The sequence below is a fragment of the Elephantulus edwardii genome, unplaced genomic scaffold, assembly GCF_000299155.1.
Source record: "Elephantulus edwardii isolate Elephantulus edwardi_28Jun2011 unplaced genomic scaffold, EleEdw1.0 scaffold00116, whole genome shotgun sequence".
Lineage (NCBI taxonomy): Eukaryota > Metazoa > Chordata > Mammalia > Macroscelidea > Macroscelididae > Elephantulus > Elephantulus edwardii.
In genome coordinates this window covers 4,315,984-4,330,124 of record NW_006399866.1, presented here as the reverse complement: position 1 = coordinate 4,330,124, position 14,141 = coordinate 4,315,984, and the positions used below count along the sequence as shown (strand labels likewise).

General features: G+C 45.2%; 1 protein-coding gene across 1 annotated transcript in view; it reads right to left on the bottom strand.

Annotated features, from left to right (window-relative positions):
• The window catches only part of LOC102876892 (golgin subfamily A member 2-like), a 22,439-nt gene extending 20,203 nt beyond the window's left edge, over window positions 1-2,236 (bottom strand). The window contains exons 1-3 of the mRNA XM_006892610.1: window positions 2,141-2,236; window positions 1,059-1,178; window positions 215-334 (exon numbers count right to left, since the gene is read on the bottom strand). Of these exons, the coding sequence (XP_006892672.1) occupies window positions 215-334; window positions 1,059-1,178; window positions 2,141-2,236 (336 nt within the window). The remainder of the gene's footprint in view (window positions 1-214; window positions 335-1,058; window positions 1,179-2,140) is intronic.
• Window positions 2,237-14,141: the final 11,905 nt, after the last annotated feature.

Genomic DNA, 14,141 nt, shown 5'->3' with positions numbered 1-14,141 from the left:
CCATTTCAGAGATGTAGAAATGGAAGCCTGAGAAGTTTAGGCAATTTGCCCAAAATTATATATCTCGGGGCAGAGGGAGAAGATTCAGAATCAAAACCAATTTTTTTTTCAGAACCAAATTTTACCTAGCAGCAGACACTCCCCCCATCCACAATCTTTCTTCTACTATGTACTTCAGCACCCTCCCCCCAGGAACCAGGCCAAGACCCACTACCTCTGGAGTACTGCAGCCACCCAAAGTTGTTCTTTTGGGGCTACCACCATTTTTGATGTTTTTGGTGTCCTTCGCTCCAGGTGAGAGAGCACTCGTTCTCTTCTTTTGGAATTCCTTCAGCTGCAGAAAGAGGAAAAACAGTGACACTCATGAGAACTATTACCAAAAATCAAATCAAATCAAATCCACTGCCACTGAAGCTGGTGGATTTGAACCCATGATCTCTCAGTTAGCAATGCCTTATACCACTAGAGCTCCTGTGAGGTCAAGGTCTAAGGGCCATGGCCAAGGGACCCTGATACTCTTCCCATGTCCTCTTCAAACTAAAATTTGTCTCAAGACCAAAGAAATAAGAATGGGATGAAGCTATAGGGAGACCAGGGTCAGAAAATCAAAGGCCGACTTAGCGGCACCGGCAGTTCTGATGGGGCACATTGTGATGTAGCCAACATTCCATTCCTCCTCACCGACACCCTAGTCGCCCATCCGCCGGGGAGGGGGGAGGGGAGTAGGACTAGAAACGAAATCCCAACAAACCGGGAGCCCCGGGTCCCAAGAGACCGTGAGCCCAAAAAGGTCGGGTTCAAAGTAGCAGGAGACGAGGGTTGCATCTACGGAGCAGATGCCCATAGTCACCTATCCAAAATCACCTGCGAGAGACGAGAGAAGAGGGGCTGGGCAGCCGAGAGGGGCGGGCCTGGGTGAGAAGACTGGAAAGGGGCAACCAAAGGGTTGCCTGGGATTACCCCTTAAGTCTCAGGGACAGTAACTAACTCTTGACCATGGTAAGCCCGTCAGCGGGGCTTCAGACTGATTCAGGGAGCCGGGACCCAAAGCGACTTACCTTTTTCCGAGCTCTAACCAATTTTCGATTTCGATTCTCTTCCGACATAGCGGGAAGGGGCGGGGTAATGGGGGCCCACCTGACGAATCCCGGCAGCCACTGCGGAATTGCTTCCGGCAGCTACCAAGTAGTTTAGTGGACTGAGCCAAGAAAGGCGGGGCTGGGGTTTAAATAGGCAAGTTCTGTGGGCGTGACCTAAATACTCCAAGACCATTGGATAATGAAAATTCTTAAGTGGGCGTGGCCAATGATGGTGGAATAGTCATAATGGGCGCTGGGGGGCGGGGCAGGCTGTTTTAAAAAAAAAAAAAAAAGAGCCAGGTGCGCGCGCAACCCCTTTGCAACCGTTTCCGGTCACCGTTGAGGTGCTCCTTCCGAAAAAAATATTAAAAATATTTTTTAAAAAAATAAGTATAGTGTTTTGTCCATCCTCGCCCTGGAACCCTCTATGCTGCAGACCCCGAAACGGGGACCTGGGACTCCAGGGCTTAGGAGGTGGGCAAAAAAACTTTACTAAATTCTCACAATTTTGACCCAGACTTTCTCGTCCCCATAAAAACCCGAGTCCAACCACAACCACCTCCAAAGACCCCATCTAATAGTTTAGACATTCCAACCTATCAAAACCACCCTTTTGTCCAGGGTCCTTACCCTAATCCGGGAGTTTTATCTCCGGTCCCACTGCGGGTCCCGGTCGCTCCATCTGCTCCTCCCACACTTCACTGTATCCTTTATCCCTCAGAATTAACTCTAGACCCAAACAGCTTTCTCTCGATTCCTCTGCAGAACTCAACCTGGACTCTCCAGAAGTTGCCGAAGAGCCTTCCGATCCCCTGTGAGTATGTCTACCCCGCTCGCTCGGCCTCACAACCCCGGCTCGCTCTGTCTCCATCGCTAAATTAGCGGCAGCTCCCAGCCCTACCATCCCCAGCAGCAGACGACCCACCTTAAACCCTCTTCTAGGTCTTCCCCAGCCAACTTTCTTCCGAAAAACTCCAGGTTACGTCTCAGTGCTTGCGTTTCTCGCCCCCGCGCCTTTTCCCTCCTGTTGACGAAGCTTCAGAGAAGCAGCGGTGTCTTGCCCTGTTGCAGTCGAAACCGTCTGCTTGAAATCCCACTCCTGTCGCTCCCCCGCCCCCTGCCGCCTCTGATGCGTTGGGTTCTCCCGCACCCGCCATCTCACCCCCGCCTTCAACTAGAAGGGTTTTCCCTCCAATCGGGAAACCACTGGTATGGACCTGCTATGGACCTTTTATCAACTCCTTTAGTATAATAATCTTTACACTAGCAAACTTGAAAACATTTAAAAAGAAAAAAAAAAGGTCTACTTCTCTCCCGTCAGTTAGATGGGGAAAGACTTGGTGTGCAGAGCCATTCGCTGCTGTAAGATACAGATGTGTGCCGGGCGGACACAGGTGTAAGAACAAGCTGTGGAGGATGAACAGACGCAATTCCAGGATTTGCTGAGCACGGTGTTTTTTCGAGGGGACCACAGGCTTGAGGGTACAGGGAAATCACCCTAGACATAGAGATTTGAAGGGCAAATTGGAGCTAGCTGATAGGGACATGAATAGGGAGTGGGTTTCTTACTGAGTGTGTAACAGTATTGTTTTCCCAAACTAAAAAAAAAAAAAGTCTTTACAGAACATTTTCTTTGTCCCAATCCATTTGCTTTGCTGAGCTTTTTCATTCCTATTTTATAGGTTAGGACTCTAAAGGAGAGCTCCGGTGGCCTAGTTGGTAGGTAGAGGGCTGTGAAAGATGGCTCCTTTCTGGACTTTTTAATCTACCAGCAGCTCCTCAGGAGAAAGAGCAATCTGCTTTCCTTCCATTTACAGCCTCTAAAAACCTGCTGGAGGGTCACCTATGAATCTTTTATGTCTCCATGACAGTGGGATGTTTATTTGTTTTTAATTTTTTTTTTCTTAATTTGAATTTGTGAGTTCCAGAGAGTTTAAGAATCTTACTATTAGAGAGTTGAGGACCTCGGGTTTGAACTGAAGCGGTCTTAACTTCCTCCCAGAGCCTGAGCTGTTGTTATCTGGTCCCTTCTACTTTCTGTCTGTGGGTCTCTTTAACAGTCTGTTATCTTGAACTTCTTCCTAGATTGTTCTTTGTCTGCTCAGTTGGCGGCTCTGCCTCTTGCTGCTTTTTGTACAAATATGAGTATTTCCTCATGGTTCTGTTATCCTCCTCCTGTTATTTTCTTTTTACAGTTCAGAGATCTCAGTCCTACACCTCTTGAATTCACTTCAACGTTGATGACCCTCATGTCTTTCTCCATCTCTGGTCTTTCCTGGGACACATTCAGTTGCCTGAAGGATTATTGTGTCTTCCCACTTACCAAACCTGAAACTACATCCTTCATCTCAACTAAAACCATAAACTAACATACTTTCCAGGCATCCTTTGTCAGGAGCATCCCAGGTTCTCAAAGTAAGCTCTGTCTCTTCTGATAGCACTACGATTGATTCTAGTTGTTCTTTTTCATTCCATAAATCCCTGACTCATCCCATTTCACCCCACTGAAACCACTCTTATTCCCTCAAACACATTGCACTGTTTCTTACATTGGGGCCTTTAGATCTACTGTCACCTCTGTCAGAAATAGTTTCTTCTATCTTTTGTCAGAGCCACATTTGTTGTGATCCACACAGTCAAACACCTTTGCATAGTCAATGAAACACAGATAGACATTCCTCTGGTGCTCCCTGCTTTCAGCCAAGATCCGTCTGATATTAGCTACAATATCCTAGTACCACGACCCCTTCTAAACCCAGCCTAGACTTCTAACAGTTCTCTGTTAATGTGCTGTTCCAGTTTTTTTTTTATAATCTTCCTCAGAATCTTGCTTGCATGTGATATCAATGATATTGTTTGATAATTTCTGTACTCTGTTGGGTCACATTTCTTTGGAATAGGAATAAATCTCTTCCAATCTATTGGCCATGTGGTTGTCTTCCAGATTTCTTGGCACAACTTGGTAAGCACATTTAGGGCAGCATCTGTTAGCTGAAATATATCAGTTGGTATACTATCAATTCCTGGGGCCTTATTTTTTGCCAATTCTTTCAAAGCAACTTGACCTTCTTCCTTCTTCACCATAGCTCTTGCTCATATGTTGTGTCTTTAAATTCTTCTGTGTCTGCCAATTCCTTTTGGTCCAGTGACTCTGTATGCGCTTTTCATCTTCTTTTAATACTTCCTGGATCATGTAATACTCTTCCCAAAGCATCCTTAAGTATTGCACCTTGAGGTTTGAATTTGTTCTTCAGTTTCTTGAGCTTAAAAAATGCTGAGCAAGTTCGGCCCTTTTGATTTTCTGACTCCAGCTCCTTGCATGTTTTATTGTAATACTTTGTCTTCCTGCTCTGCCTGTGTGGATCACAACAAACTGTGGCTTACTCTGAGAATGGAAATCCCAAAACACTTGATCTTGCTAATGCGAAACCTATACTTGGACCAGTAGGCAGTTGTCAGAGCAGAGCAGAGAAACACTGCATGGCTCAAAATTGAGAAGGGTGTATGCTAGGTATGTGTTCTATCTCCATATCTTTTCAATCTGTATGCAGAACAGATTATCTGGGAGGTTGGGCTGTATGAGGAGAAATGTGGCATCAAGATTGGAGGAAGATTCATCAACAATCTGCACTATGCAGATGACACAACCCTGCTTGCTGATACTGAGGAGGACCTGAAATGCTTACTGCAGAAGGCCAAGGACTGCAGCCTTCAATATGGATTGAGGCTCGACATCAAGAAAACAAAGATTCTCACCACTGGGCAACATCATAATAGATGGTGAAGAGATTGAGATTGTTTACCAGTTTAGTTTACTTGGCTCCACAATGAACAGTCTTGGCACCAGCAGCCAGGAAATTAAAAGATGTATTACAATGGGAAAGTCAGCTGTTAGGGACCTATCCAAAGTATTGGAGAGCAATAATGTCACTCTGGAGACTAAGGTGCACCTGAGATAGGCCATGGTCTTTGCAGTCACTTGCCATGTGTAAGAGAGCTGGACAATGATTAGGAATGAAAGAAGGAGAATTGAGCTTTGAGCTGTGGTGTTGGATAACAGTATTGAATATACCATAGACTGCTAAGAAAATAAACAGGTTCATCCTCTTGTTTGGTGCTGTCGAGTCGTAGATGACTCATAGCGACCCTATGAATGAAAGGCCTGACAATTTTTTGTAGGGTTTCTAGATGCAAGCCATTTCAGAAGTGGATGCCACCCACTCCTGCTTCCAGGCTTGTTTTAGTTGGGAAGCTCCAGCAAACACTGTCCACCATGGGTACCCATTACCACGTTTGGCACATCAGTGTCACAGTGTTCAGCATGACAGCAACCATGAGTTACCTCTGTACAGCAACGCACAGACCAGTGCTATACCACCTAGAAGAATGTTTGACAGGAAAACATCATAGAGAGGTTCATCCTAGAGAGGCTTAAATCAGGCTGCTTCTTGGAGGCAAGGATTCTGAAGCTTCATCTGACATATTTTGGATATCCTTGGAGAGGGATTTCATGCTTGGAAGAGTAGAGGGACAGCGCAGGAAAGGAAGACCCTCTATGTGATAGATTGATTCAGTGACTTGGGTAATCAGGGTACGTGTATCAGAGACAGTGAGATTGGCACAGGATAGAACAGGGTTTAGAGCTATTGTAAATAGGGTCTCTGAGTTAACAGGCGACTTGAGGGTACATAACAATGACAACAATCTTTTGTCATGCTGATGGCTGCTCATCTTTTAGGGTTCAGCATCTAAAACAAGCCTGCCTTCCACTCCCAGGTTTTCAGTTGTGCATTCCCTTAGTACCCTGAACTTCAGCTTCAGAGCACTTGATATATGTGTACTAAGTAGATTGTTGTTGTGTGCTGTTGAGTCAGAACCAACCCACAGCTGACCATCCAGCAGGTTTTCAGAATTATTTAATTGCACAAGAGGAGATTGCCTATCCTTACCCCACAAAGCACCTGGTGGATTCGAATCATGAGGCTTTGAGATTGCAGTGTTGCTTCTTACCACTAGGCCACCAGAGCTCCCCTGTTAGATTATTACTACTTTTGTTTATTTATTTATTTTTTAAATTTAGGTTGTTTATTTTTCATTTCAATGAATATCTACAGAGATTTTGGGATTCCATTCATTCATTGTTGCAATAGATTATTTTTTTATTCACTCATTCGTTTCACAAATAATGAGTGCCTACTTGGTGCTAGGGACTGCTGTGACACTGAAATCATCAGTGAACAAAACAAGAGTCCCTGCCATCATGAAATTCCCACTTCAGTAAGGCATTCAGTGGAAATAATAATAATAATTGTAGTCGTCAGGCTGGAGACTAAGGTGTGCCTGATCCGGGCTATAGTCTTCGCAATTACGTGCTATGCATCAGAGAGTTGTACAGTGAATAGGGTTGATAGAGAATTGATGCCTTTGAGCTGTGGTGCTGGAGAAGAGTGTTGAATATACCATGGACTGCTAGGAGAACAAACAGGATTGTCCTGGAGAAGGTGAAGCCAGAATGCTTCTTGGAGTCAAGGATTCTGAAGCTTCGTCTGACATATTTTGGACATGTTGCAAGGAGGGACTGGTCCTTGGAGAGGGACATCATGTTTGGCAGAGTGGAGGGATGGCAAAGAAGAGGAAGACCTTCTATGAGATGGATCGGTTCTGTGACTGGAGCGGTGGAAATAAGTGCGTCTGAAATGGCTATGTTGGCACAGGATAGAACAGCGTTTAGAGCTCTTGTCCATAGGGTCCCTGTGAGTCGCAAATGACTCGATGGCACATAACAACAAACAACAAGTATATGCTCAGGGAGGGAGCTCCGCTGCCAACCCATAGGAATATGATTCAAATCCACCAGCTGCTCTGAGGAGAAAGATGGGCAATCAACTCCCTTGCTGTTTGCAGCCTCTGAAAACTTGCTAGAGGATTTTCAGCTGTGCGTTCCTGCTCGGTAGCACATAACAACAACATATGCTCAGGGAGCTCTAAAGGACTAGTGGGTAAGGAGTTACACTGCCAACCCAAAGGCACACAGTTCAAATCTCCCAACTGCTGCAAGGGAAGAAGGTGGGCATTTTACTCCGTTGTGATTTACAGTCTCTGAAAATGTGATGAAAGGTCAGCTACGGGTCAGTTCCAACTCCACAGCCCATAACAACAACAAACAGTATATGCTCAGGCTGATGGGTGGAGGGAGAAGTGGGTTAAGGAAAGGGGAAGGATCCAGTGAGAAAAACAATGTATATGAATTTTGTAAACAAACCAGTATAAAATTAAAAAACAAACTAACCTAGTATATGCTCAGGGGAAAGCCAATACATAATAAGGAGTTGATTGTACATTGTAATAAATTTACATTAATCGGTGGCAATTAATGTTGTTGTTGTTATGTGCCGTCGAGTCGTTTGCGACTCATAGTGACCCTATATACAACAGCCCTAAACCCTGCTCTATCCTGTGCCAATCATATTGCCTCTGACACACCCATCCCGATTACCCCAGTCACTGAATCAATCCACCTCATAGACGGTCTTCCCCTCCTGCGCTGTCCCTCTACTCTACCCAGCATGATGTCCCTCTCTAAAGACCTTTCTCTCCTTACAACATGTCCAAAGTATGTCAGACGAAGCCCCAGAATCCTTGCCTCCAAGGAGCAGCCTGGTTTAACCCTCTCCAGGATGAATCTGTTTGTTTTCTTGGCAGTCCAAGGTACATTCAATACTCTTCTCCAGCACCACAGCTCAAAGGCGTCAGTTGTCCTTCTATCCTCCCTAGTCATTGTCCAACTCTCTGATGCATAACAAGTGATTGCAAAAACAATGGCCTGTATCAGGCGAACGTTAGTCTCCAGAGAGACACCGTTGCTCTTGAGTACTTTGGAGAGGTCCCTAAGAGCAGACTTTCCCATCACAATACTTTTTTTTTTATTTCCTGGCTGCTGGTGCCAAGAGTGTTGACCGTGATGGTTATAGGGAAGAAAAAAAACCCCCAGTATGATTTACCAATCTTCACTCACATAGAAATTAAAACTAATAAAGATAATAATAGTAAATGTGTATGTCAGGTAATGGTAAACCAAAAAACCCAGTGCCATCATGTCAATTCTAACTTACGACAGCCCCAGAGGACAGAGTAGAACTGCCTTGCTGTGGTCTTCATGGACGCAGAGTGCCTGCTCTTCTCCTGGGAACTGACTCGGTTTTAACTGCCAGGCCAACCTAACACTTTAACCATTGTGCCACCACGGCTCCTTTGAATAAAGATTAATTCTGTTTTTAAAAACAAAGGCAAAAGGATAGGGAATGATTGAGGAGTCATCATTTAGACAAAGTGGTCATGGAAGGTCTTTCTGATAAGGAGATAAATTCTGCTCAGTCGTGCAGAATTAAAAAAATGGAGACAGCTGGAGAAAAAGCAAAACTGGGTGTTTTCTCTTTGAAGCTGAGCTATGTGTGGCAGGGGCCAGGCTGGACATCTTGTCCATTGCTGAGCTGGAAGCCTAGCCCAGTGTCTGACAGTGTTTGTTCTCTGTTGACTGACTGGTTAAAATCCACTGACATAAGAACAGGAACCTTGCCTTCCTTAATCTCTTACAGCACATGTGGACACTTCATCTAACACATTTCCTAAGAATGTAATTTTGAGGATGGATGGTCTTACTTCAGAAGATAAGAGCTTTCTATTACCAAGGCAGAAGGAGAGGGGAGCTATGAGAGGATGACTGGTAAGCTCTGAATTGTGGATAATTAATTAGTCAGTCTGGCTAATGACTTTTTCTGCCACTCAGCGGCCATCTCCTACATCTGGCCAGGCTGACGGGACCATTGAGGATTCTCAGCAGCTTGACATTCAGAAGCTGAAAGAGAAGAGGGACATGCTGGATAAAGAGATCTCCCAATTCGTATCTGAGTATGCTTTTTGGGGTCCCTTGACATAGATAGTTTTTGATCAATGTCCAGTAACTGAAACTCAGGCCTTGGGCATGGGGCGGGGCGGGGGTGGTGGGAGTGGAGATACCTGGAACTGAGAACTAAAACATTCTCAGGAACAAAGGTGTTCACTCACCCGTGTTCTCGGACTCAGGTTCTATTCCTGGTCTGCACACAGGCCCCTTTCTTTCCTTACAAGTGTGGTTTTCAGAGTATTGGAGAAACTGGCTGTTCCACAGCTCTGGATTTTCATACACTTTGCTCAAACCACATCTTAGAGACTGAGTAGTTTTTTAATCTGCTTGTCACATTTAAGGGAATCTGACTAGCCAGTCTTGATCATGTGCCCATCTGTGAGCCATTTGGCTGTGAACAGGGTGACATGGTTCCAGTATTACGGGGGCGACCTTTCAAAGGGTATTGGGAGCATTTACCTACAGTGAGAAGCTGAACAGATACCCTGCCCTCTTAAAAGCTTCATGAGGGCATAGTGTTTGTTGTCATCACTGTATCCCAATGCCTACCCACCATATTAGGCCCATAGTGAATATTTATTAAACAGGTGCTTCACTACTGTCTGAGTCTTAAGTTATCATCTGCCCTCAAGGAATCTCTCTCCATCCCTTTCTCTAGAGGCTACAGTGTGGAAGAGCTGAAGGACCACATTACCCAACTCCATGAATATAATGACATCAAGGATGTAGGCCAGATGCTACTGGGCAAACTAGGTGAGCAGCAGGACTCAGGACTCCCGAGGAGCAGCCTGAGCTTGCAGAGAGGCCCCACCCTCAAGAGTGACTAGATCTTATTTCTGGTCACTTGCCAACCCTCCCATTCTCGGCTGCCCTCCTCACTGCATGCCTTCCTCTTCTCACCAGCCCCTGCCCTCCTTGGCCACCCAACTCATCAGCTAAATAGTCCTTACCTGCGTACCTTGGTTGTGTTGCTACATATAGTGCCTACTTTGGAGCTGCAGACACCTGTGAGCATGGGCTTACCTAGGGTGCTTGAGATACCATTCTTGTGTCACATGGAAGACTTGCTAGAGAGAAAATGCAAGGGTGCCCTAGACAATTAAACTTTAGGAGTGGGAGTGGGGGTACAGATGGTCAGTAAGTAAATGAACACAAATTCGTTCTAAAATGTGTGTGTGCTATGGAGGAAACAAAGGGCAGAAATGGAAGTATGACCAGGGGCAGGGGTAAGATAAAGTGATCAGGGAAGATGAACTTGGTGAGGAGAACATCTCATGGGCAGGGCCTTGGTGCGTGGACATGCTAAGAAGTCATAGCTTTCCAGCATCGATCAGATCTCTTTCTCTCTTATTGGCAACAAGTCAGACTATTAACAGACCATTTTTCTGGTTTCCATTGCCAGTATTGCACAGGAGGAAACTGCCTGTCTTTTCTCCTGTAGAGTGATGGATAGCATGGGATACAATTTCTATTTTAGGCAGATGACTTTAACTGTTCTCTGTGGAGAATGGATTATAGGGGAGCTATCATCTCACTCCCCTGAAAAGTGAGGTGGAGGTTTAATGAGTCCGCAAGAGTTAAAGTTATCTTTAAGCAAACCAATATAAAATTCATTTTTTAAAAAAAAGAGGTAAAGTTATGGTTGCCAACTATAAGAGAGGAAAAAAGTGAAAGGGTGGGCACTGACCTTAAGCGACAAGTGCTGGTCATGGGTTGCTCGGAGCATCAAAGGCAGGGCTTTGGCCACATCCCCTCCCTTTCCTCCCTCCTGAGCATACATTCTTCTTTCCTTCCTTCAAGCTGTGATCCGAGGTGTCACCACCAAAGAGTTGTATCCAGAATTTGATCTGGACGTGGACGACTGAACAGAGGCTGAGGGTTCCTAACTGCTTGTCAGTGACCCCATGGGATGGGAAGGCATGAGTCTGAGAGGCAGTGAGAAAAGGTTTCCAGGAGAAAGTGTCAAGAATTTTTATCAAGATAGCCGAGGCTGAGTTAGAAGGGGAGCAGAGAGGGCTTTTGGATCCTGTTTAAAAATAAATATTTGAGCAATCTTGGTGTCTGTCTGTGCACTGAGTCCCTCTCTCAACTGATAACTCCCTAATTTTACTCAAGAGAAAGGGAGCCAGCTTAACTAACTCAAACTCATTGCCATGGCATCAGAACCAACTCCTAGCTGAATCTCCAGTGGGTTTTTGGAGGCTATAAGTGGCATGGAAAAAGACTGCCTGCCTTTCTCCCATGGAGCCGCTGGTAGATTGGAACTGTGAGAGAGAAGTGAAGGCATCACCACGGGGTTAGTAGCACAGCTGCCAAGGGATGCACTACCAGTGCTTTCATACATTATTAAAGAAAATCTCAAACTTAATGCCGTAAAGTCAGATCCAACTCAGAGCTGAGTCTCCTGTGGGCTTTCAGGAGCTGTCAATGGCACAGCAGGAGATTGCCCATCATTCTCCCTCAGAGCAGCTAATGAATTCTGATCACCTTTGGGTTGGTAGCACAGCTTCTTACCCGCTAGGCCAAGCATAAATGTGCCAGGTTCTATGCCTACAAGGACAAAGCCAGTAGATCCCACTTTAATTGCTAATTATGTGGTAAAGATCAGCATGGACCAAATCCCTCAGACTATGAAGAGGAAACCCCCCAGTCCTTACCTTTCCACTTCTCCTTTCTCACTGCCAGCCCCCCAAGGGCTCACCACCTCCAAACCTTGCTAGCCAGAGCTGGGTCAGAGCTCACAAGTCATATGGACACTGTCTTAGTTATCTAGTATTGCTCTAATAGAAAGCCTAGAAATGGATAGGTGGCTTCAATGAACAAATTTATTTGCTCACAGTTTAGGGTTAGAAGTCTGAATTCTGGGATACTGACTCTAGGTGGTAGCTCTACTCTGGGAGAAAATTCTTGTCTTGGTTTCTTGAGCTTTCTCAGTGTTCCGTAGATATCTCCACTTGGTATCTGTCCCCATTGGTGCCTCCTTGCCTTTATGTCTTTTTGTACATCTCAAAAGTGTTCAGATTTCAGATGGACCCTACACTGATACAAACTCATTAACATAAAAAAGAAATCCTATTTCTAAATAGGACTACATTCACAGATTCAACTCAGAGTGCCATCCTTACCTCTGAACCCGCTGCAGCTCACCTCAGTATTTGTCTTAATTGAATGTTGCCCTGCAACCGTTCCCTTAAGTCTGTGGTGAGAACTCTTTTGGGGCTTAGTGGTGCTAAGATGCTGAATTGTGCTGCCAACCTGAAGGCGTGTGGTTTCGATCCACTAGCTACTCCATGAGAGAAAGATAAGTCTCATCCTGTCCTGTTCACTGCCTCTGAAAACCTGTTAAGCGTACAGCTATGAGTCAGATATGGTGCACAGTGAGAGACGGTACACAACAACAACAAATCTAACGGAAGATGGAAGCAGGAATTATGTGGGTTTTTTAGGTTCTCACATTTCTTAGGCCCCACACAGCTGTCATCTTGGCTGAGGTAACAAGGGGTCTTCACTTCCTGAGTAACACTGCATTATAGTATAAACGGAGCAGTAAGCTGTGGGGCTTGAAGTGAGTAGGAGCTACAGAAGTGACCTCTTTCTGTCAGATTCCCTCTGCCTCTGTTTGTCCGTATAGAGAGCTGGCTTGTGTGTTGCCTCCGTCCACACACAACACCTCTCAGTGCTAAGTCCCAGGAGCTACAGCGTTTGGGTCTCTGCCATACAGAGGTTACCTGACAGCAGGAATTCAGGGAAAGAGACAGTGTTGGAATTGTAGAAACATGTCTGGAGTAGCACCTAACCAGTATGGGGGCACAGGGAACATTTCCAAGGAGCCTTTGTGGCACAGCGATTAAACACAGAAGGTTGAACCTACCAGTTGCTCACTTACTCATTGCTGTTAAGATGAAACTGACTCATAACTGACCCTCCAGCAGATTTTTGGAGGCTGTGAGTCTCACACAAGAAGATTGTTCTTCTTTCTCCCAAGGTGGATTCGAACCATCAGAGAGACGTTGCCTTTGGGTTAGAAGCACAACTCCTACGGATTACTCACCAGAGTTCCCTTCCCTAAAGATAACAGCCTTAAAGACTCTGCCTGTCCTGTGGGGTGGCTGTGAGTCAGAATCAACTTGACAGCAACAAGTTTAAGGGAAGCTTTGCCTTTGTATGGAGACAACAGCTTCTGTACAGGGAAGGAAGCAGTCTAACAAGTGAGGAGGTTATCCAGGCAGGTGAGATGGCATTTCCAAAGGAGCCACACTACTATCCCAAAGGCTCACAGTTTGAATCTACTAGCTGCTCTATGGGAGAAAGATGGCATTATCCTCCCTTGCAATTAAACTGCCTCTGAAAACTCACCAGAGGGTCAGCAATGAGTTGGTTCTGACTTGAAGTATACAACAACAGAGGTCTGTACTGCAATCCCAGAGGAACACGGTTCGAATCCACCAGACGCTCTGTCGAAGAAGGAGGCGCAATATCCTCCTGTACCAGTCAGATCTGATTTGACGGTACACGCACACAGAAATAAAAAAAAAAAAAAAAAAATAAAAATTAAAAAAAAAAATAAAATAAAATAAAAAAAAAATAAAAAAAAACAACAACAACAGAGGTGAAAGTTTAAGAAGCTTTGGTGGCTTAGGTGGAAAGGAATTGAGTTTCTGGTGCAAAGGTACATGGTTCCAATCTACCAGCTGCTAACGCTGGAGAAAGATGGACAGTCTGCACTTCTGTGATTTGCTGCTCTGATAACTGAAGATGTACAACAGATGAATTTAGTTTGACTACGTCCCAAAGGGCTTCAGTCTGGTTGAGAGTAGTAAGGCATGGTGATTTATTGTGTTCACTTGGAATTTTTGGTTGGAGATAAGAGCATCACCCAAACACCAGTATAACCTGACCCTGTGCTTTGGGCCAATCTTAAGGCACCCAAGAAAGGCCTGTATTGGCTTTCCTAAATGTCATGTCAGGCTGCGATCTCAAGGGGGCAGTGTTCACTTAGAGATGAACCTCACAGCACCAGGCAAGAACCCCACCCCACCCCCTCCCCCCAGTGAGGGCTTTGAAAGGTCTGGCCCTGCCAGCCATAAACAACAGTAGCCTAGATCCTCAGCATACTCTATATAGAGAAATAGTGTTTCTTCCAGTATTAGCCCGTCCAC